Source organism: Hypomesus transpacificus, chromosome 16, assembly GCF_021917145.1.
Source record: "Hypomesus transpacificus isolate Combined female chromosome 16, fHypTra1, whole genome shotgun sequence".
Lineage (NCBI taxonomy): Eukaryota > Metazoa > Chordata > Actinopteri > Osmeriformes > Osmeridae > Hypomesus > Hypomesus transpacificus.
Window position 1 is genome coordinate 4,892,388 of NC_061075.1, and position 22,671 is coordinate 4,915,058.

The 22,671-nt window shown below is 42.4% G+C and overlaps 2 protein-coding genes across 6 annotated transcripts; both read left to right on the plus strand.

Moving 5' to 3' along the window:
* Positions 1-1,063: 1,063 nt before the first annotated feature.
* On the plus strand, positions 1,064-12,967 carry alpi.1 (alkaline phosphatase, intestinal, tandem duplicate 1). Of its 5 annotated transcripts, XM_047037057.1 has the most exons (14): positions 1,064-1,224; positions 1,501-1,681; positions 1,925-2,101; positions 3,901-4,014; positions 5,533-5,652; positions 6,278-6,393; positions 7,016-7,190; positions 7,675-7,847; positions 8,044-8,178; positions 8,253-8,328; positions 8,458-8,592; positions 8,776-8,967; positions 9,891-10,007; positions 10,587-12,967. In XM_047037057.1, exons 4-14 carry the CDS (start codon positions 3,933-3,935, stop codon positions 10,856-10,858), a joined length of 1,593 nt encoding a protein of 530 aa, XP_046893013.1. In that variant the 5' UTR covers positions 1,064-1,224; positions 1,501-1,681; positions 1,925-2,101; positions 3,901-3,932; the 3' UTR covers positions 10,859-12,967. The 5 variants fall into 5 exon arrangements, with proteins under 5 accessions (XP_046893013.1, XP_046893016.1, XP_046893017.1 ...); XM_047037060.1 differs by lacking the exon at positions 3,901-4,014 and having other exon boundaries at positions 10,587-12,966; XM_047037056.1 differs by lacking the exons at positions 1,064-1,224; positions 1,501-1,681; positions 1,925-2,101 and adding an exon at positions 4,703-4,944 and having other exon boundaries at positions 3,935-4,014; positions 10,587-12,964.
* Positions 12,968-16,272: 3,305 nt separating this feature from the next.
* On the plus strand, positions 16,273-21,923 carry alpi.2 (alkaline phosphatase, intestinal, tandem duplicate 2). The gene is made up of 11 exons (XM_047037014.1): positions 16,273-16,445; positions 16,810-16,926; positions 17,953-18,068; positions 18,251-18,425; positions 19,264-19,436; positions 19,699-19,824; positions 20,014-20,083; positions 20,464-20,598; positions 20,767-20,958; positions 21,051-21,167; positions 21,393-21,923. Exons 1-11 carry the CDS (start codon positions 16,367-16,369, stop codon positions 21,671-21,673), a joined length of 1,581 nt encoding a protein of 526 aa, XP_046892970.1. The 5' UTR covers positions 16,273-16,366; the 3' UTR covers positions 21,674-21,923.
* The last annotated feature ends 748 nt before the right edge of the window (positions 21,924-22,671 follow it).

Genomic DNA, 22,671 nt, shown 5'->3' on the forward strand with positions numbered 1-22,671 from the left:
AAGCTTGGTCTATATTTCCAGGCAAACCATGTCTACAATGATCTGATAACATGCTAATTTTGACGGGAACATTTTGATGCCTTCAATACTTTGAGCAAACCTTAAAATGTTCTGTGTAACATGCAGTAAAGGTCACATACTCGATCTCTCACACAGAACATATTGCAGTTCTATTCACATGTTATTTAGGGTAATGTCATTGAATCTCCAATCCATCTCATGTGTGAATCTTTGTGTATTACTTTTAAAGGCCACAGCCTACAATGGGCACTTGTATTTGTGTAACCAGACGGCCATGCTCGTCACAGTCTGCCTAAGGTGATGCTACATACACTGCTCAGCTGCCAGTGAAAACCAATACTACCATTCATACAGAGGTCTTTTTGATATCTAAGGACACTGCTGAATGTCTGGTGCCGGTATTGGTTTATTATTCATCTCCTAGACCCTTAGCAACCGAATAAATATACATTTTTAGATTCTGCTGAAACATCACTTCCTGGTTTTTTCCCCTGTATGTTGGTGAGTCACTCAACTATGATGGTAGTGCATCTGTTGCTGGGTTCATCCTTCTCCATATTGTTGTTATAAGAACAGTCTGGCTCCTGCCAAAACACAAAGAGAGGCTGTGTAGTTGTTCAGAACCATTTTGGGATCTAACGAGGACATCAGGAACGTGTTCTATATAAAAGCAAAAGGGATTCTGACTGATAAAATATCGGCAATATCCAACTTCATGTCCATGCTTACACCTGTCACTTATGTAGGTCTAAATAAAAGCTACTCTTCAAAGTCAGCCTTTGTTGAGGGCTTTGTTTTGTAGAATGTGAATGGAAGACAAATTCAATTCTCTTTAATATTGCCTCAACATCTAAGGACATTATATCTGCATACAAATGTAGGCAAACCAATTTAAATCAGCGCAGAAAAATGACTGAATGTGCCTTAACAGAGGATCCTGTCAGGCCTCTGGATGAAATACTGTTTGAAGTACTCCGCGTTACATTATCTAGCATCCATCTCCATGTTTCTGCGTCTACTTACTCCTGCAGCAGGTCGTGCCAGGTGAAATAACCACAGCATGTGTTTCCAATGAGACTGTGATATGAATGTCTTGACTATCTAGCTAGCCAACATTCGCCTTCTATATCTCATTCAATGTTTCTCACCATTTATTTATGCCGTGTGGATAACAAGGACTGTTTGATGTGTGGGAGACATGAGGTGAGTGAAAAGATTTACTTGCGTGGGAGGAGGAAAGAAGTCATGTTTGCCAGTTCCAACTTTTTCTTTCCCCACTGGGACGCCCATTAAACCACCACCTCGTATGCTAATTTGTTTCTGACTCCGTAGTTCCAGATAAGGTTGTTTTTCGGCATAATTGTTGGTTTCACATATCTGTACACAATCCCATTGTATTCAGAAGTGCTACTGCTGAGCGTGAGTGCATTGTCTCTCATGTGCATCTGTGTGTCTTTCACTCCTTCTACAAAACTCAAGTCAACACAACCCTAAAAGATACAAGTTAAAGCCCCGATCGGAGGAAACCTTTGACAGGCTTGTGTCCGTGAAGAAGGAAGACAACACTTTGATTTGCAGCCGTGCTGCCTGAGAGAAATGGACCGGAGACTCTCAAAGCAGTGGGAGAAGGCTGTGTAGAATGTATGAAAGTACTAGAGAGGTGAGTGGTGCTTGTTTCCCCCCCCCCCCCCCTTTTTTTCTTCTTCTCTTTCCCTGTAAAACAAAGGATGCATAGGCTATAATGAGGAAGTTGGGGTGTGTGTGTGGGGGGGGGGGGGGGGGGGGGGGGGGGCGTTTTACGTCAGTCATTTATTACTCCTCTGCTCCCTAGAGGTGAGAACTTTGCCAGCCATTGTTTTGGAGAAAGCTTTAGGCAGCCAGCTTGTAGGATTTTGTGTTTTAGAATTTACAGGAAGGATTCAAGTACAGGGCAGACAGAGAGAGGGAGAGAGAGAGAAGGAGAGAGAAGGAGAGTGGGATTCACACCCCAAACACCAAGGCCCCGGGACAGAGAAGATGAAGCGTCTGATGTGCTCCCTTCTTCTAATTGGATGCTGCTGCTCCACAGTGGAAGGCTCAGGTACGTTTTTTAATGAATTACTGCTTTTCTATCTGGAAAAGATCATAGCTTTTTGTTGAGTTAACAATGACCACATACAAGCTTGCTCCCACCCAGGATTACATGGAGTGACTAGAGTGGCCTCTTCATAGTAATACATTACAAAATATATTACTACTGTCACGCTCAGGAATACAATATAGTTCATTAAAGCCCACATGTACAATACGCAAGCTTAACCACTTGTGTAAAATAGTGTTCAGTCTTTGTACTTTTGCTTCACGTATTATCCTTGAGTCACTGAAAACAAAACGCTAACCATGGCTACTTTTGCCACTGTACCATTATTAGGATCAAGTAACCCCTATATATTTTCTTTATGGGAACCAGTAACTTCAGTTTATTGCCTGCTGCTTCTCAAGTTGCACATTGTTTGATCTCTGAATAATAATCTCACACCAGTGCTGCTGGTTCTGTGAGGGACCTTGCCTCTCTGTGTCGCTTTTATAATTGTCCCCCAATCAAGCACTCCTGCAGCTATAAAAGAATCCCCTTTTACGAGCAGCCAGCCAAGGGTAGCACTGGTCTTAAGAAGAAAGCTCAGCACAGCTGCGTGTAAAGTTACGTGTTACGTCATCAACGCTCCCCACTCATTCTACCTATTGATCCAGATTTATGGGATAATTCACTGTCTATTTGGGTGGATGCGAGCATCTCCCTGCGCCATAGATGTGACCAAGCCAAAATAGATCAACGACATCATGGTCTGAGTTAGCTTGGATGATTATTCTAGCAGTTCTTTAAGTTACTGTCAATGTCTGTCTCTCACTTCTTTCTTTTTTCTTTTTCTTTTACTCTCCACGTTTCAGTCTCTTTGTCTCTCTTTTTCCTTCCCTCTTAATCTGTCCCCAAGTCTTACTCGCGATAAACACACAATTTCACTCTTTCGTCCTCTAAATTCTCTCCTCTTTGCTCTCTGTAATGGGCTTTCTCACGATCTCCTGCAGTCTCTTCCATCTCTATCTCTTCAAACTGGTCTTGCAATCAAGATCAAAAGACAGGAAGAGGGATATGCCCTCTCTTTGAGAAGGGGGATGTGTGGTCTGCACCACCCACATCTCTGGTCTGACAACCTGCACCTAAACATTTCCTCTGAGCTATAATCTTGAAACATAATCTGGTCCAACCACTATAATTCACACAAGCTATCCAGCAGACGCCAGTTTGTTGGAAGCTGTGAAATACAGGATGTACATTTGGGCCCACTTTCTGCAGGGTGTATGGAGTGTCTCTTGAAGCAACTACCGTAAGATGTTTGATGTGCGAGTTTGCAGTTTGGGGTGAAACTCGTAGGAGTACACTCCTGTCACAGATACGGACTTGAGTGGAGGACGTTTTTGCTTCGTCGTGGTGGGTTAAATTCATGAGCCATCGAAATCACACAAAAAAATCCCCTCTGATTAAAACGAGGACCATAATAACCTCCAGCTATTATGACTTAAGACCAGTTACCTTTGCCGACATAAGCCAGCCTTTCTCCTCCAACTGAGCAATCCTGACAATGGACAGACGTGTCTCCACAAGCTCGGAGGCTTGCGTGTCTGCTCTGGTATTTGGGTCTGCATGGTGCGGCCACGTTATGGGAGGCCCCTGTCCAAGAAGCCCCTCCGATTCCTCCATTTTATGAGCTTGATCACGTGACTACAATGACCACAACCCACCACTCTCCACTGATGACTCACTGGCACTGGCAGAAAAGTAGATCTACCACAGAAGCTGTCCACTGTGACTAACGGCAGTCCTGCTCCCTACTGTTTCAGGAAAATCATATTTTCCATAGGTTTTATAGAAAATGAAGATCTGGATGATACATGAAGAGAACACCGCAGTGATGCATTGGGATTTAAATCCATTCGGGTGTACTTTCAAGAAAGGTATTAGATTTTGGCCTCTAACTGAACAATCCTGGCTTCATTTTGTTTTAAACAACAGTTGTTGTGTTTGTGTGAAATACAATTAACATGATGTGTAAACCATAGGAGATTTCAACTACCTCACAAATGAAAAATGTTTACTTCCCCGACAAAAAAAAGTCAAGAGGTGTTTTTTACTGGCATATACCTTGAGTTAGTGAAGAAAAATAGAAATATGACCCTAGCATGAAATCCAGAGCACATCATGACTCAATCATAATATTCAAGAGAATAAACCGTTGGACCCTTTTTACACACTAAAGTCTTTTTGGGGGGGGAAGAGAGAAATGAAAAAGCAGTGATTGTGATTTGCATTGTCTCGAATGCCAACACAAATTGGGCAGCCAATTTTTTTTCTCAGTCAAATCAACTGGTGCATAAAAATACCCATTAGAGCATTTCCCACATCAAAGGGTATTTCAATTTCTATAACTCACAATTTTTGAGAAAGCGACAAAAGAGAGGGAGAGAAAATGAAAACAGACTTTTAAAACAAACAGGGACGGTACATTGCAAATGAAAAACGAAAGAGAAGAGAGATCACTTCTACGTGTGGGGAACTATACTCGAGTTTGTGTGGTCCTTGCTTTCCCCCCAATTTTCTCATCCTTTCCCTCTCTCTATTTTGCTCTCTCTCCCCTTCTCTGAGCCTATGAGCTGGCTGTGGCCTTTGCCGGCAACACACCCTAAGATTTAAAAGGCTGGGCTGAAGGTTTGGGGAGGCACACTCTCTTTCTCTCTCTCTTTCGTCCTAAGTGCTGGGTGTGGAAGCTCCTTTTCGCCCAGGCTCCAGGGTAGGGATGCAGGTGTCACAGAGCTGGGCCCCCAGGCTGTGGATGCTCCTTCTGGGCTTTCTGCTGCTCTCCTCTGGGGGCCTCGCGGAGGACCAAGGTGAGGAAACAGCAGGGCCATTGTCCCTGGTTGTAACATTAGAACAGTGTGGGTGAACGGACTGAAGGATGGGCTGACACAGGTGAACCTTTTGGGTTGGTGAGTAAGTGGTCAGGTGTGTGTGTGTGAAGAGGTTGTGTATATGTGTGTGTGGTTTGTAAGGGGAGGAATGTATGTGTTTAACTGTGTGAGTGTGTATGTGTGACTGACCAGTGTGTGTTTTAGACCCGGCTTGTGTAAAGTGTTATGGCGTGCTGGGATGGATGGACTGTTTGTCTTTCCGTTGTTTTGGTGTGCAGCGTGGTGGAATGTTCTTTTCTACTTCCTGCTAAACCGTCGGCCCGGTCTTCCAGTCCACCCACAGTGTCCCAGTCAAGGTGTCTTTATTTCGCTAACCTTTTTCCCGACGGCTCCTCAGATCTGTTCTGCATAGCTTGAGGCCTCGCTGTTTCATAGGTGCCAAACCACGAAGCACGGCTGTCCAACTTGACACCGCCTTTTTTTTTTTCTTCTTGTTTTCTCTCACTCACACTTTCTCTCCTTCTCTCTTTCTTTCCTTAATCTCTCTCTCTCTGTGGTATCGAGCAGCAGAGCAAGAGAAGGAGCCGGCCTACTGGAACTCTCAGGCCAAGGAGACCCTACAGGCAGCGCTTAAGCTCCGCCCCCGGGCACACCGCGCCAAGAACATCATCCTCTTCCTGGGGGACGGTAAATAGCCGGAACCGTTCAACATACGATAACCAGATGGTGCTCCTGTAGAGCATGGCATTGTCTGGAACGATGCATTTTCCCCCTGCCTCACAATATGATGTGTACTTACAGCTTAGAGCTGTGATACTTCTATCTGCTGTGATTTTCCTAATATCTGATTTCTTTGTCAGTTTGGAAAACTAACAAAACCAACAGATATGAGTTTACAGTAATGTGTTAGCTGTCCAGCACAGGCATGTGTCCAATGGATGTTTTGAAATAGTTTAAAACGGTTCAATGACTGTGACTGAGACATTGCTCAATGACTGGATGAATCAGAACGATGGGTCATCTCAGTCCATTGATGGTAAAGAGAAACCTGTTTTATCTTGAGGTACAATTTATATACTTCTGAATAGTTGTATTAGTCACATGAAAAGGCACAGTATAAATGACTGTTGTGGTGGTAATATGCTGTTAGCATATAATATGCATTCACTTCTGTCATTGTTTGTTTAACGTTTTTCACCTCGGCTTCAGAACCAATGAAGGTTGAAGCAGACTTCCTTCAAGTCTAAACTACCCGTGGCTTGTCGGAGTTCAGCTGCAACAAAGTACATTTGTCGACTCATTTGTCAATAAGGAATGGGGGTGTCCACGGTGTCAGCCGCGCGAATCTTGAGGGGCCAGATGGAGGGCCACCTGGGGGAGGAGACGGTGCTAGCCATGGACAGCTTCCCTTACCTGGCCCTCTCTAAGGTGAACCCTCTCTGAACCCTTGGGTTAGATTAGATTCAGATTATATTTTTATTGTCATTATTTAAAAAAAAAAACTAAACAATGAACAGTTGGCAAAAACATGAGTAACAGGTGTCAAATGGTGTAGGGCCACCTCGAGGTGGGCGTGTGTGTGTGTGTTTTTTGTGTGTGTGTGGGTGTGTGTGCTTGACATGGTTTTCTAACTTGACATGCTGTATCTTGTCTCCTTCCTCCTTGTTTCAGCTCTGTAAAGTCCTCTTTGTGCGGCATGGGAAATTATTTTTTTTTTCTTACGTTTTTGCAATAGAAACAATTTGGGTATTATGGTGGAGTGAGATTAGGTGTTTGGTCAAAAAAAGGTTTGTGACACAGCATGATCTTTTGTTTTCACATTTCAGTCACAAAATATGGGCATGCAAACCTGGTCTACACTAGTCTAAGTTCCTGTCCACCAGTAGTTTCAATCAAATTCTAACAATGATTTACATTACTTTATCCTTTTAAAAATTGTACATTTGATGAAGAAGCTGGTCTTGAGGATTCCAACCGAAATGGACAGCAGACCTCATAGGTTTGCAGTAATGTTCTGATGCTTTTTGTGATTTTGTGTTTTCCTTCCCAGACGTACAGCGTAGATAAGCAGGTAGCGGACAGTGCAAGCACGGCTACAGCGTACCACTGTGGGGTGAAGGCGAACGCTAAAACGCTGGGCCTCAGTGCTAAAGCTGTAGCCTATGAGTGCAACACTACCTTTGGCAATGAAGTATTCTCTGTATTACGGCGTGCCAAAGCACAAGGTATGGTGTACTTTAGCACACTTTCAATAACACACACTAATCTGATAATAACGGACATACTGTGAGAGTGTGCAACAGAAAACAGAAATTTGCTAGAAATAACTACAGATACGGTTTGGCACCTGGCAACTTGGCCCTTTGGCAGTGATACACATTCACACAACCACAACCATAATTAGAGATGCGATAATGAATGTTTGATTTTCTTCTGGCTGACACACACTCTTTGTCAGCCTGTCCTTGAATGACAGTCATTATAAGGAAGTGCACGAAGTGATAGTGTGATTACACTATCATCTCCTAAAGCACCGCTCTAAATCAATTTCATCCCTGATATAGATGGAAATCAATCACAAGATTACAATGGGTCACAGACTTATCTCTGCCGGCTATCAGGGATTGTATGGGTGTGGTGCGTGTCTGTGTGTGTGTGTGTTGTGCATGTGTGTGTTTTGCCTGTTAAGTGTGTGGTGTTTCCTCACAGGTAAGTCCGTTGGCATCGTGACCACTACGCGCGTCCAGCACGCATCCCCTGCAGCCGCCTATGCACACTCGGTGAGCCGCAGCTGGTACAGTGATGCCGACATGCCCTCCAGTGCCCGCAGACAGGGCTGCGTCGACATTGCCACCCAGTTGGTCACCAACATTGATATTGACGTAAGAATCTACTTTGTTTTTATGTCTCGCTTTTGCTACATCACACACATACACACACACACACACACAGAGAGAGGAACACATTCAAATAAATAAAGCGGACGGGTTGGTTATTAGTTATCATTTTGGCCACTTCCTGTACTTTCCCTCTACTGTTGACTATTTTCAGCTTCTTACAATATCCTTTCCCTGATAGGTGGTGCTGGGTGGGGGGAGGATGTACATGACTCCTAAAGGAACTCCAGATCCAGAGTACCCTACCTCCTCTTCAAGGAAAGGAGATCGCAAGGACAAGAGGAATCTCATTGATGTCTGGCTGAATGCCCAAAAGGTAAGCTTCTATTTGGTTCTCCATACTGTAAACATTTGATACTGCAGCCTTTCTCAGATATTTGTCCTTTACAGAACAAGAAATCACAGTATGTTTGGCATAGAAAACAGTTTGACGAGGTCAATGTGAAAACAACAGACCGGCTCATGGGTATAGTACTTATTATGTACTTGAAACTCATACTTGCATGCCTGTACAATCTGCAGTCAGAAGAAACATCTCCACAACCAGACATTCAAAATGTAAAATTCAATGAAGGGTCTCATCTTGCCTCACTAGGTCTCTTCGAGCCCAAGGACATGCGCTTTGAGGTGTTCCGGAACATCTCTCGAGACCCCTCCATCGTGGAGATGACAGAGAAGGCCATCCAGATTCTCAGCAAGAACCCTAAAGGCTACTTCCTGTTTGTGGAAGATGAGTACTATTTACACTAGTGTATAGTTTGTACTAGTATACTGCCCAATACTATACTAGTGTACTACTTGGAATGCTCTAAGCGTAATGGAGGACAATTGTACTCCACGTTTTAGTTATCATAATTTTTCAGAGTAGATTCATTAATACTGACTTGACGTTGATGTGGGTGTTTTTTTCCAAGAGGGAGAATCGACCACGGGCATCACGATGGCATTGCCAAGCTTGCGCTAACTGAGACAGTGATGTTTGACCAGGCAATTAGGCGCGCCTCGCGACTCACCAAGGAGTCTGACACTCTCACCGTCGTTACGGCGGATCACTCGCATGTTTTCACCTTCGGAGGAAACACCCAACGTGGGAACCCCATCTTTGGTATGGCCCATGACACAGCAACATAAAGGCCCTGTGAAGTGATTACTAAATAAGTGACATGGTCACGTGAAATCCCAGTTGAGGGTCATCTTCTTACACCAAGTTGGTGAACATTTTCTTCACAAGCAAAGATGCTGAAATCAAGTCCGTTTTTTTTTTTGTGGAATATTTGGTTGCTGAAATGAGGTTACCTAATCTGTAGACCTTGCCTTTAAAGACAAGAAATGTACAAATCACATTCAAGCAATATGACGAGAGGGAGTATGTCATTGCATCAGCAAGGCTGTGACTTGATTGAAGGTACGAGGCAACAAGCCAAATGCTGAAGATAAGTTGTGCTGATATTAAGCAATAACGCACTACCTTGAGTGTGATATTGCTTAAATAAGATGTCATTAGTTAACAAGCCAACAACAGATGATCTACACAAAATAGTTCTGCCATTAGACTGGGACTGGAGTTGCCAAGCAGCACAAACATTTTTCTGCACTCTAGCGACTAAGGGTTGTTAATGTAAGCAGATTGATGCATGTTTAGTTAAAAGCAGTGCTGTTATGGCGAAATATCAGCACTCGTGGAATGCCTCTTGTCCAATCAAATTACTTGGTCAAAACTAACTGTTGGATAAATTGTGTACATATCGTAGAGAATATTTGCTTTAGTGGGAAAAGATGGTAAAGATCAACAGGAAATGTTAGGGAGAGAGAAAGGGAAGGACATGAAGGATTGGGCCAGGGCTGGATTCGAACCCAGGTCTCTGTACACTTCACCGGTGAGCCAACTATACAGAGTATTTAAGGGGCAGGTAAAGGCCAAGAAGCAAAGCAATCTTTTTTTGTTGTCTCTTTGTGCTGAGGTAAGCATGTCTACTAAAATGTCTACTATTCAACCAACACCCACAAACATTAAGCGTTTCATTTCAGGTCTGGCACCAAAGCAAGCGGAAGACAAGATGCCATTTACAAGCATCCTGTATGCCAACGGTCCTGGTTATGTGCATGTGAATGGTACCCGAGGAAACATCACTCTGGTAGATTACTGTAAGTAATGGGTGGGGATGTCATATGAGTCAACGCTGTCTTATCACCAGTTTTAATCTCCAACGTCGTGGGTCAGGGACGGACTGGGAGTAAAGATAGGTCCTGGACTTTGATCCAGACCGGCCCACCAGAACCAGCCACCACAGCTGCCCTACCAATGCATGTGATCAAACACAGAAAGACCTTTACGTTTCTTAGCCTGGTTTTCCATCATTATATAGTCTCTACTAGCTAGCTTTCGATCTGTCAGTGTCACTGTCGTGTGTAAGCGAGACAATGCTGCATAGACGTTCATTTGGAATAGAGTAGACCAACCGGCCTGGGGGCCGGACCAACGTGTTGCTCAAACTTCTGCCGACATTTTTATTAGTAGTAAAAAAAATTATAAGGCCAGCGGCCCTCCGGCCCAAAAGTGCTTCGACCCACCGGTAATTCGACCGGTGCTCCCGTTGGCCAATCCGCTACTGTCGTGGGTTATGGTACTGCAGTTTACGACTGTGAATGGTCTGTGTATCTGTTTGTGTTGCCCGGTATGTGCCCTCAAAAATTTACATCATGAGCAAACCTCCTTCTCCTCAGATGATGAGGAGTACATGCAGCAGGCTGCTGTACCCCTGGACTCTGAGACCCACGGAGGGGAAGACGTGGCCATTTATGCCAAGGGCCCCATGGCCCACCTTTTCCACGGGGTCAAAGAGCAGAACTACGTGGCCCACGTCATGGCCTACGCCGCGTGTCTGAAACCCTACACTGACTGCCCCCCCAAGACACCCTCGTCCGAGGGACACGCGCACCCCTTCTCCAAGGCACTTCTCAGTCTCAGCGTCCTCCTGTTGCTCCTGTTTAGATGACTGCGCACACACACACACACATAAACACACACACACGCTCTCTGTCTCGCACGCACGGCTCAATGTGGGAGTGTTTCTTTACAAAAAGGTACTCTTACACAATCAATTGTGAAATGGAAGTTCCAGTGTATCATTCATCTCAAATTGATGAATGAATAGCAGATGACTGAGAAGTGTGTCTGGTTAACAGACAACATTTTAATCATCATGACTCATTACTGCAGTAAACTTCTCCCATCTGTATCATTGAAACTTCTTTTTCAAGATAATGCTCTTAGTAGTTGATCAGATGGACCTGCATCAAAGAGCACATATCACATTGTTTTTGTTCGGAAATGTTTTTAAACACTTGCTCATAACTGTTTCACAAAGCACAGTTTACAAGAGAAAATCACGTTTACCTCAGCATTGCAGAAGGTTGATGAACTTTTGTTTACGGTCTTTGAAGCTTGTGTGCTGACCTCTGTGTCACCAACTTCATGAAGCTGTCTTCTTCAGATTGTACATGCATATATATGCCAATTAGCTTTAGACTCCTTTTCTATGCGGGCGTTTTTTTTATTAATGTATTTTGTATGAACATTTTTATTGTGTATTTTTATACCATTTGTTACCGAATGTTTTAGTGTGTATAAAATGTAAAAACTAAAACATTGTTGGCATCCTGATTCCAAAAATGTATTTAGTTTACTCAAGGTATTCCTCAGGCTACATTACTAATTCAGAAACTGACTAGAGCATCTTTTATGAGCAGTAATAGAGTACAGAGTACAGATTATTATCTAATCAGCAGTATATACAATTTATAATGTGAATTTGCAATGACAAGAACTCCTGATTTAATGGTTTAATGGTTGATTGCTCTGGAAGAGTGCTTTAACATCTGAGTCAGGCATCATAAACAAAACACCAAATGTCATAAATGTATTCTGATGCACACAGTTACTGAAGAAAGGTCAACTACTCTGTTGAGAATTTAGCACCCTTGCAGTTTACTCAAGGTAATCCTCAGGCTACATTACTAAATCAGAAACATTTCCTGCCTAAACCATCTTTTATGAGCAGTAATAGAGTACAGAGTATTATCTAATCAGCAGTATATGCAATTTATAATATGAATTTGAAACAACAGAAACTCCTGATTCAATGGTTTAATGGTTGATTGTTCTGGATAAGTGTTGGAGTGCTTTAACATCTGAGTCAGGCATCATAGACACAACACCAAATGTCATAAAGAGAAAAAAAACATGGAGCCAATAGAATATCTCATTGTGTAAGCTTGACATTTCCTGGTCACAAATATGCAAACTGAATCAGCAGATACTGAAATCTTATAATAAATGGGCCAATGTGTGTTACCAATGTGTCTGTGAAAGCTGTGTATAGATAATGTATGTAGATAATAATAATCAGAACAAATTGGTGTGCCACACCAACAATCATACTTGATTAGTACAATAAAACATATTACAATTGCTTTAACAAATGTATTTTCGTTAATAGACAATGAGAATGAATTCATAGTTAATAAATCTAGTTAATAACTCTGTTAATAACTTAACAATTAAGTTATGAACTCATAGATAACTTAAGTTATCTGCCATACAGCAATTTGGTGTGATCACTTACTTCAGTTACCACCAGTTGTTGTTTTTATCATTCATTTTCCAAGAAAAAGTGCACAGTATTTTAAGGAGCACATTTTTAACAATGCACTAACTGGCTGACTCTGCAGATTCCCATTGGCTACTTTTTAATGTATTACTTTAACGACCACATGACCACCTTTATTGGGAACTGTCACTTTAAATTCAACACAGGCCACACAAAATTGAATTTAAGCAAAATATTCACAATTGTCAAGCAAAGTATCTTACATGTAATCGTAATATGGTAAAAGAATGTCCAAAATGCATGTAGGTTTGCTTACAGCACACAATGCTTAATCTGTGTCTGTCAATCCATGTAGTTGGACAGCCTGTATAGTTTTCTTCCTACACCAATACTTCCATCAATGCATTTGTGAAGAATGAATGAGGAATGATCTTAGACGGAGTGGTTATGCCCTATAAAATTATGTTTTGTCATGACCTTTCATCGTCCAATTGTTCATATTTATCACCTTGTGTGTAATGGGATTGCTGGATGTGTGTATGTGTGCATGCGTATGTTTGCTCTTTTGTACATTCCATTTACGTAATATACATTAAATGTGCATATTTATGTAACATTTGTGTAAATATATATGTATACATATAGTTGTTTTCATTTTATTAAAATATTGCAGAGGTTTTATCCAAAGCAATTTACAAAGCAGTGCATAAAGTACAGCAGAAGTTCAAGAATCAGAAGTGCATGGTTCCAATATTATTTTGGTGGTCGGGGTCAAGGAATGGTCTGTTTGTACTAGCCACAGTGCAAAGTAACCACATCCATCCTCCAGACACGCTGAACAATACCAATAGTAACTAGAGAGGGTACAATTTCTAGGGAAATTGTAGGGTGTGCTCGCTTGCGTCGGTTGCAGGTGGGTCCGTCCCCTTAAGTTTTTCCGTTCTAGTGATATTTTCAAGCATATTTAAGAACCCCCTTTGAAACAAGCAAACCCCCTTTGAAACAAGCTACTGTAACAACGTTGTCACCGGGACAGTATTTCAGATGGAATGGCGATTCAAACAGTACCGTCTGCTAACTAAAAAAATACGCCCCCAAAAACATAATAAGTTTGACATTAATTAAGGGTGAAATGGCTAATTCAAAAAACATTTGCTACAAGCAAGCTAGCTGTTGTTGCTAGCCAAACATCACTGAGGGGATTGTTTGAAAGCGCCATAAATGAGAATGTTTCTTTTGACAAAGTTTAGGCTGTGGCATTGAAGACAGTGACGCACCACACAAGCTTGAGTTTAAATACATTATTTAATGTGACATTACTTACTGTACACGCAAGTCTTGATTTGCTTAAATGTACATGTGCTGCTAGTACACCACGGCACGATACTCGCTGTGCAACAGCACATCTATGCACTTTGTATCCATGCATCGTTGCTAACGTGTGCTGACGTGGTGACGTAGCTAGCACTGATTACCCTTCGTTGACTAAAGGCACTTTTTGCCACAATAACGTTGTAACCTCCTAAACCGTGCAACGGAACATAAATATCCATATACCAGCAACTCAATCGAGACCAAGAGGAAACATTTGACACCTAGGTTGTCTATGTAGTCCAAATATTGACTGAGGCTTAAGGGGGCAAAAAGAATAATAATATATATGTGAGAGAACAATGATTGTGCTCACCGAAGGCGTGAGCACACCCAATAATTACAGTGCAACAATAACACAATAGTGCATAGTACAGTGAAGCAAAAACAACAATATATATGTGCAACATCAAACACTTTTGTGGGTGCAGTCTCTTGTCAGACAGCAGAAAAACAGCATCTCAAATACAATGTGCAGAGAAGAGCCAAATTTGCCAGTATCTCAACAGGTAACGTATTGCTAAATGCTGCTTTTCAGTGCCCTTATGCTTGCTAAAAGAATAGTTAGTCAGACATCCCAACCTGCAGAGACTCATTTCCGGGAGGTTGTATAGCATTTGCGGGTGTCCGGGAGCCGCTATTGAAATGTGGGAGACTCCGGGAACTTCCGGGAGACTTGGGATGTCTGGTTAGTTGAGGTAAAGTTTCAAGAGGTCAGTCTTGAGACCACGTCGGAAGAACGGTAGGGGACGAGGAGTTCAACAGAGAGTTCATTCCCCCTACTGTGGAGGACTGAAGAAGCACTGCATTGGGGGAGTGCAAGGACCCTTTTGTGAGTGAGGTGCCTGAATCGGTGTGTGCAGCTGGACGATGTCCTTGAGGTACGCGGGGCCCATCCTGTTGGACGCAGCGTGAGCAAAGTTTCAGGGTTTTGTACCTGATTCTCATGGTGACCAACAGCTAGCAGAGTGATCTCAATAAGGCGAAGCTGTATGTGAGGACTTAGGGAGCTTGAAGAAGCTACATTCTGGGTGACCGGGAGGCCGGGCTGAAGGACAAAGAGGGTCTGGAGGACAACTGGGAGGCAAGGCGGAAGGACTTTGTCACTCAGGGGGTCGATGATGTAGGATGGGCTGCTCTGGAGGGCATCAGCGACAGCTTGGTTACGCTGGAGTCAGGGGCCAAGACAGTTTCAGAATCAGGTTTAAATTTGGTTTATTCACCATGTAGGTTTACAAACACACGGAATTTACTGTGGCAGGAAGGTGCAAACAATAAACATGTACGCATCTTAAATTAAAAGTAGAAAAGTACAATAGTCTAACTAATTCGAAGAACTAAACAATGTAAAAATGTGAAAATGTAAAATATAAAATACATATAAAAATAAGAATGGGCAGCATATTGCAAATGAGGTCAAGGTGGCTTGTGCGGAGTGCAAATAGGTGTCTTATAGATGGACTTATAATAGATGATGAAGTGTTAAATGTCAGTGGGAGTCCTTGGCCTTGTTGAAGAGGCCAGGAGCAGATGGAAAGAAACTGTTCTTATGGCGTGAGGTATTGGTCCTGATGGACCGCAGCCTTCTGCCGGAGGGGAGTAGCTGGAACATAGAGTGTCCAGGGTGGGAGGAGTCGGCCACAATCTTCCTCGCTCGCCTCAGGGTCCTCGAGGTGTGCAGGTCTTCGAGGGTAGGCAGATTGCAGCCGATCACCTTCTCAGCAGTGCGGATGATAAGCTGCAGTCTGCTCTTGTCCTTGGCAGTGGCAGCAACCAAAACAACCCACTTACGTATTAGGTTGTTTCCATCTCACGGTGAAGTTGTCCAGCATACAAAACTATGGGAATAATTTTTTCATGAGACATAAAAGCTCTATCTTCCAATTGATGTGAAAGAGTTTGTTGAAACCTGGGAAAAGTGAAAGTAATTTTATAGATTTCTCACGTTTGCTACCCTTTCTCGATCATGAAATCCAACTATAAACATGCTAACAACCTGTCTTCAAGCACAATTTTCAACAAAAGTATATCTTTACACAGCATGGAGCATGGAACACCAGACAGGGCATGAATTAAAGATATCTTATGTGTCTTTCCATCAAACACTTGTTTGCCGGTTTAGAGTAAAACCTCTGTAGTGTATACTGTATAATCATAGACAATAGCATCAGTTTTCCTTGCTAATGGAACAAACTTAGAAGAGTGACTCCTTAAAACCAGTGTGGTTCCTAGACTTACACAAAATCTTCTCTTAGAGGCCCCTTCAAGGTTGTTTTGGCAAAGTTCACTCTTCAAACAAAATTTAAACTAAACATAACACGTGTCATAACACGACAATCAAACAGTCAAGTAACATCTGCATGTGTGTGTTATATATCTGTGTGTGTGTGTCCTCATGCATAACACCCACAAACGCACATGGGAAGTCTGCACTGTCATTGTGCCCTTTGCCCCCAGGTCTGAGTTTAAACCCTCCTGACTTTGGTTCCATTTCTAATGTTAGCGCACATGTAACTCAAGACCATGGCCGTACAACATGCCCTAATCATTCTTGGATTACTACTCTTTCTCTCTTTAGATTTTTCTTTTTCAATCATTCCAGGTGAGTAGAAGAAAAGACAGTAAAACAGGGTTTTGTTTAACACATTAAAAAAAAAATTCAGAAATTAATAAAAAATGCTGTGTAAAATATATTTTTGACATTTTAACCATCATATTAGTATTATTCTACAGTCCTACTATATAAGCTTACTTTTCCCATGAAAAATACAAACCACTGTGTTGAAACCTGTCCTGAACACAATTAGTGACTCAGCTAAAATAAATAACACTTAAACTGTACTGCTATTCGTTTTTGGCCAGGTTAGGTCTGACTAAAAAGTTCTTTCCTCATGGTTTATTTTGCGGTTGGATGCTAGTTGGGTAGACAAAACATCACAACTGTGTATTCTTTGTTCATTCCTTAGAGGAAGAGCAGCATCCAAGCTACTGGAACAACAAAGCCAAGCAAGCTCTGCGGAAGGCTCTGGATGTGAAGCCTAATCTCCACAAAGCCAAGAACCTCATTCTTTTCCTGGGGGACGGTAAATGACTTAACTTAGAAAGAGAGAGAGAGAGAGGGAGAGAGAGAGAGAGAGAGAGAGAGAGAGAGAGTGAGAGAGAGAGAGAGAGAGAGAATCTGACTGACAATTCTTAATTATAGGGTAAATGAGGTGTAGGCAGTTGATGCAGTGAGCATAGTAGAAATAAAATATGTGATAAGAAGTAACAGAAATAAATATTCCTTATTGTGTTATGTTGTGAGTACACAGTACACACTCTACAGCAATAAAATGTGGCAGTGTACTTGGACAGAGCACTTCATAATAGATTGATAAGGATCACATCAAGCCCTTATCAAAAAGAGACCTTTGTCATGGCACAATCCTGCTGGTCAAGCAATTTCAGCACTCTTAATAAATTGCTTATAAATGAGTGTACATCCATTGTCTGTCACTGCAGGGAAGTTGTGACATTGATCTTTACTTTCATAACTTAAGTGACATATGAACACGATATAAGGTAATTATTGGTTAAAGTGTTGTGATGGCAAACAAATAACGAGGCAAAAGGCCAGTTTGTAACTTACTGAGTACATCAAATCCTTCAGATTCACAAAATAAACTAGCAAGAGAATTATTAATGTCTATCCATCTATCGGTTCAAGAGTAGCTTGTTTCGCAGGGCTGATCACAGATATACAGCATGACTGGGTTTTTAAAACTAAACAGCCATAACAATTTATGTAAACCAAAACTAGAGTTTCACCTGGATGGCCAGATGAAAACGTATTTAAATATAAATGAAAACAATTATCATTTAATACCGATTTATTTCATTCAATTCATCAAACTTTTCCCGGAAACTAGCACTATCTTTTTTCCGCCGGTAAAGTTAGGTACGTTAAAGTCTCTGTTTGTCTCTCTTTACTGTAAATGAGTTTATGAAGAGGCTGTGAAGTCTATGACTCACAAGCTCAAATTATATCACGTGAAAGGAGGGTTCCACCCAGGAGCTGTCCTCCATGTCTGACTTGTGTGTGTCTGTGTCCTGTCCCACCCATTTCCTAGGCATGGGCATACCTACTATAACTGCGGCACGTATCCTCAAAGGGCAGATGGAGGGGAAGACAGGAGAGGAGTCGAGTCTGGTCATGGATACATTTCCTCACCTGGCCTTGTCTAAGGTCTTCCACAATCTATCCATTATTTCCCCGTCTTGCCCTGGCCTTCCTGGGCATGTTTTGTCAAGTTGACCCTGAGAATATGTTCCCACTTGATGTCTGTCATATAGACAATTTAAAGTGTGCATGCATGTGGTCGGTGTGTGTGTGTTTTTGTGTGTGTGGCCTATGGCTGCCCCTCGCAGACTTACAACGTTGACCAGCAGATGCCCGACAGCGCTGCTACAGCCACGGCCTACCTGTGTGGTGTGAAGGCTAACTACGGAACCTTGGGGCTCAGTGCTTCGGCTCGGCGCTACGAATGCAGTAGCACCTTCGGCAACGAGGTCAAATCAGTACTCCACCGTGCCAAAATGGCAGGTAGGGCAGCCGCTCTTTCATGTCCTTGCCTCCGCTCCCTCCTCCCACGAGAAGCATTGGTGTGGCCTGCGGGTATACAAAGCTGTCACTGACTGTCCAGAACTTCAGGTCATCTTCCTTGTGTCCTAGCTTCTTCTCCTCACCTGCAAGCTTTCTTTTTCACGTCCCAAGCATAGGCTCTTTTTGACCTTATATATATTTACATTACATTTATGCATTTAGCAGACGCTTTTATCCTAAGTGACTTCCAAGAGAGAGCTTTACAAAAGAGCATAAGTCACTGATCATAACAACGAGGTAGTCCCAAACATTGCAAGCAGCCAAAACATGAAGCAAACATTGTGAAAAACTAAACAAGTACCAAAGGGAAGACCCATTAGAGCATGCAGTTATACAAGTTTCAAATTAAAACAACATGAACCCCAAAAAGTGCAAGACTGTACCTGTAAAGGAACAACCAACTGTAAAATATTTCACAGCGAGATATATATATATATATACCAACCAGTGGTTATCAATGAGGGAAAGGACAGCAAGCCTGCCGACCAGCACACACAGTGTCTTTATCGGACCCCGTAAAGGCTCACATAGAACATTTTGATATTGAGCCATTGGCAATTGAAAATTGGCTGGCCCGTTAGGTTTGCGCCTTATATGTGAAGTTACTGACTATACAGATAAAGGCTCTTTGGATGGGTACTTTACAGACTCTTTACGTTTCTATCACATTTATTTCTGTCATTTAGCAGATGTTTTTATCCAAAGATTGGAATGAATAAAATAGTGTTCCGCTCTCTATTGTATTCTACAAAGCTTCTGTATCTATTTGTGTTTCTAGGGAAGTCAGTGGGAATAGTTTCCACTGCTCGCGTTCAGCACGCTTCTCCTGGGGCTGCGTACTCTCACACTGCCAACCGCGGCTGGTACAGCGACGTTGAGCTCCCTGTCGAAGCTGTTGCCGGAGGCTGCCGCGACATCGCCTACCAACTGGTCCACAACACGGAGATCAATGTACGACATGAGGCAGACGTTTTAGCTCTGCTACTCAGACACTGCTTGGCAATCATCAGGGCATCTGACTGTGGATAATAGAAAATTGTCCTTGCAGTGTTGGATAATTTGTGTGGCAAATATTCAACACTCATTACCAAATATTTAACTTTGGAGTTGGTGGACAACCTCGTCATACATTCACCACATCATCCCAGGAACCTTTAATTGAAAGATGGACTCCCATTGACTTAACTGTCCTTCCCTGTGTTTGCTGTGATAGGTCATTCTTGGCGGAGGGAGGCAATACATGTTCAGCAATGAGGCCGTCGACCCAGAATACCCAACAATGAAAGGCGATCGCCTGGACAAGACGGACCTCACTGCTGTGTGGCTGCGAGGCAAAAAAGTAAATTCTGTCTGTCAGTCAGTCAGTCAGTCAACAAAATCAGTCATGACTACCATTGGACGTAATGATAATGGAGACATTTTGGAGGGGCTCTCATGACAACTTGTACGCTGTGTGACTACAAAAAGACACTTCAAATCCTTAACTAATTTTATATGTGTGTTTTTCCCTTCTGTCTCATGCCCTCAGAATGCACATTATGTTTGGAACAAAGCTGAATTTGACAAAGTGAACCCAGAGAAGACTGATTTCCTGATGGGTAAGAGTTTTCTTTGGGGGTGGGTGGGGGGGGGGGGGGGGGGGGGGGTAGATGTCTTTCTAACACACTTTTCTACATAACTCACAATCTTTGTGTCAGGAACACCAACCATTATTTTAGTGAATGTCACTGATGGTTCTCAAGATAATGTAAAAGCAGTAAGATAAACTTTACAATTTTTTGTCCAGAGTAAGGCACCCAAATAGTGCAAGGGAAGTTTTAGCTGTAATATGTATATAAATATGTAATTTAATTGTTCTAAATGTACATTTAATGGCTATGATTTGGAACAGTTCACAACTTTGCTTCAAAGTAAGGATTGATTCCATTTATTAAAACTGGAAGCCCAAAATGACATCACTGGTATTTTTTTGAAAAAGGCCTGTTTGAGCCGAAAGACGCCCGTTACGAGCAGGATCGTGACCCTTCCATGGACCCCTCTCTCACTGAAATGATGGAGAAAGCCATCAAGATCCTTCGCAGGAACCCCAATGGATTCTACCTATTCGTGGAAGATGAGTACCTTTTTTCTGGAACTATAATGTGGAGACTGAATGGAAATATTGTTAGTGACAATTTTGGATGTTAGCTTTAAATACTTTTTATATTTAAACTAATTTTGATGTATTCACTACAATTACTTCTTACTCATGACACAACTATGGCCATCTTTTAAACTGCAAGGGGGAGAATTGACCATGGTCACCACGGTAGCAAAGCCAGCTATGCCCTAACGGAAGCGGTGGAGTTTGACCGGGCGATTGGACGAGCAGCTGAACTGACCAACGAGCTGGACACGTTATCTGTGGTCACTGCCGACCATTCCCATGTATTTTCATTTGGGGGCTATTCAGAAAGAGGAAATCCTGTCTTGGGTAAAACTTTATTTATTTGTTTACATTTTACAAAACACTAAACATGCTACACTACAGAAATACCTAATGTTGTGTGCATATGCCCCTAAAAGGATTGGCCCGGACATATGCTATGGATGAAAAACGATTCACCACTACTCTCTATGGAAACGGACCAGGCCACATAATAATTAATGGAAGTCGCCCAGATGTGAATGCCAGTGTTGCAGGTACTTGCTGTCAAACCATGATGGAAGAATTCCTGTTAGACATTCCGCCGTTTGCCGTTATAGGCAAAAATATTCTACTAGTACCCCCTTGTGATGTTAATATGAATTACATATGAGTGAATTAATGGGAAGGAAACGTGGTGTTATTATAACGTATACAGCTTGCATTAGATTAAAACAACGGCCATGCAAGTCTGAATCTTCTTTAATCCCATTTATCCTCAGCGAACAAGGATTACATGCAACAGTCGGCAGTCCCTCTCGATTCTGAGACGCATGGCTCTGAGGATGTGGCCATATTCGCTAAGGGGCCCATGAGCCACCTGTTCCACGGGGTCCAGGAGCAGAGCTACATTGCCCATGTCATGGCCTATGCAGCCTGCATCGAGCCCTACGCAGATTGCGATCTGGAACCTTCCCCTGACCATGCTGGAGCCCACCACCCCAGCTTGGTGGTACTGCTGCTTGGTCTTGTACCCGCCCTCATCTCCCTCACATCGGCCTGATCCACAACGTGGAGAACGTCTAATGACACAATCATGTAATTTCTTTAGAATACATTTGATACCCCCCCCCCCCCTTACTGTACATACTAATAGACACTCCTTGCTAAAACTGATTAAATCAGGTTCAGAAGCTGCTGTAAGATGGCTGGTGTAGGTGTAACATACTGTATTTGAATTGTTGTCTTACAGTTTCCACTTCTCCATGTACATTATTTTAATTATTTGCAATAAAATGTCAAAGTGAAATGTGAATGAAAATTCCCTCAATACAAGTCAGCAGCCTGTAGGCCAACTTAGTGCTCAACAGTGTAGGAAGGCAAGTTCTTGTGAAGCTCCTGCAGTCATGCAACAGATTTCAAAAATGTAGTTGGGAATGCGAACTGCCTCGCGTTATGACTGGGCAACAGTCAGCTCACATGTACCCGAAAGAAGTTGTCCTACTTGGCCAGGACTTCAGGGTAGCTGCCAGAGAAGAAAACATGGAAAGGTAGTTGTCAAAACCTGCACAGAGAAATACATTTATGAAATTAGGCTTGCTCCAACAGGTAACCAGGAATATATTGCTATGGTAAATACTTGATAAAAAACTTGGCAGCTAGGATGAGGGAAAGCACATATAATTTCCACTCTTTCACTCTTTCAGGGAAAACCATTTACCATGACCCCAAACACACTAGTATTCTGGGCATGTAAAATTCACTAATTTTGAGCAGAATAATCCCTCTAAATCCATTCTCAGTTTATTCAGATGGCAAAACCACAATGCTAGGCCAGTTGATTATTTTCACATAAATAAAATATTTGTTCAAAAATTATTCAAAATTGTATTTTTTAGATACGGTACTACATTTGTCACATGCAGGTTCCCTGGTACACCCAAACTTGACCACCAGTAATGGACGTCCGTAGTACGTAATCAGATTGCTCCGGATAGAGATTTTGGTTGGATTCAGCCAATGAGTGGTATGCATAGGGAGGGTGTCTACCCAAGGGGCGGG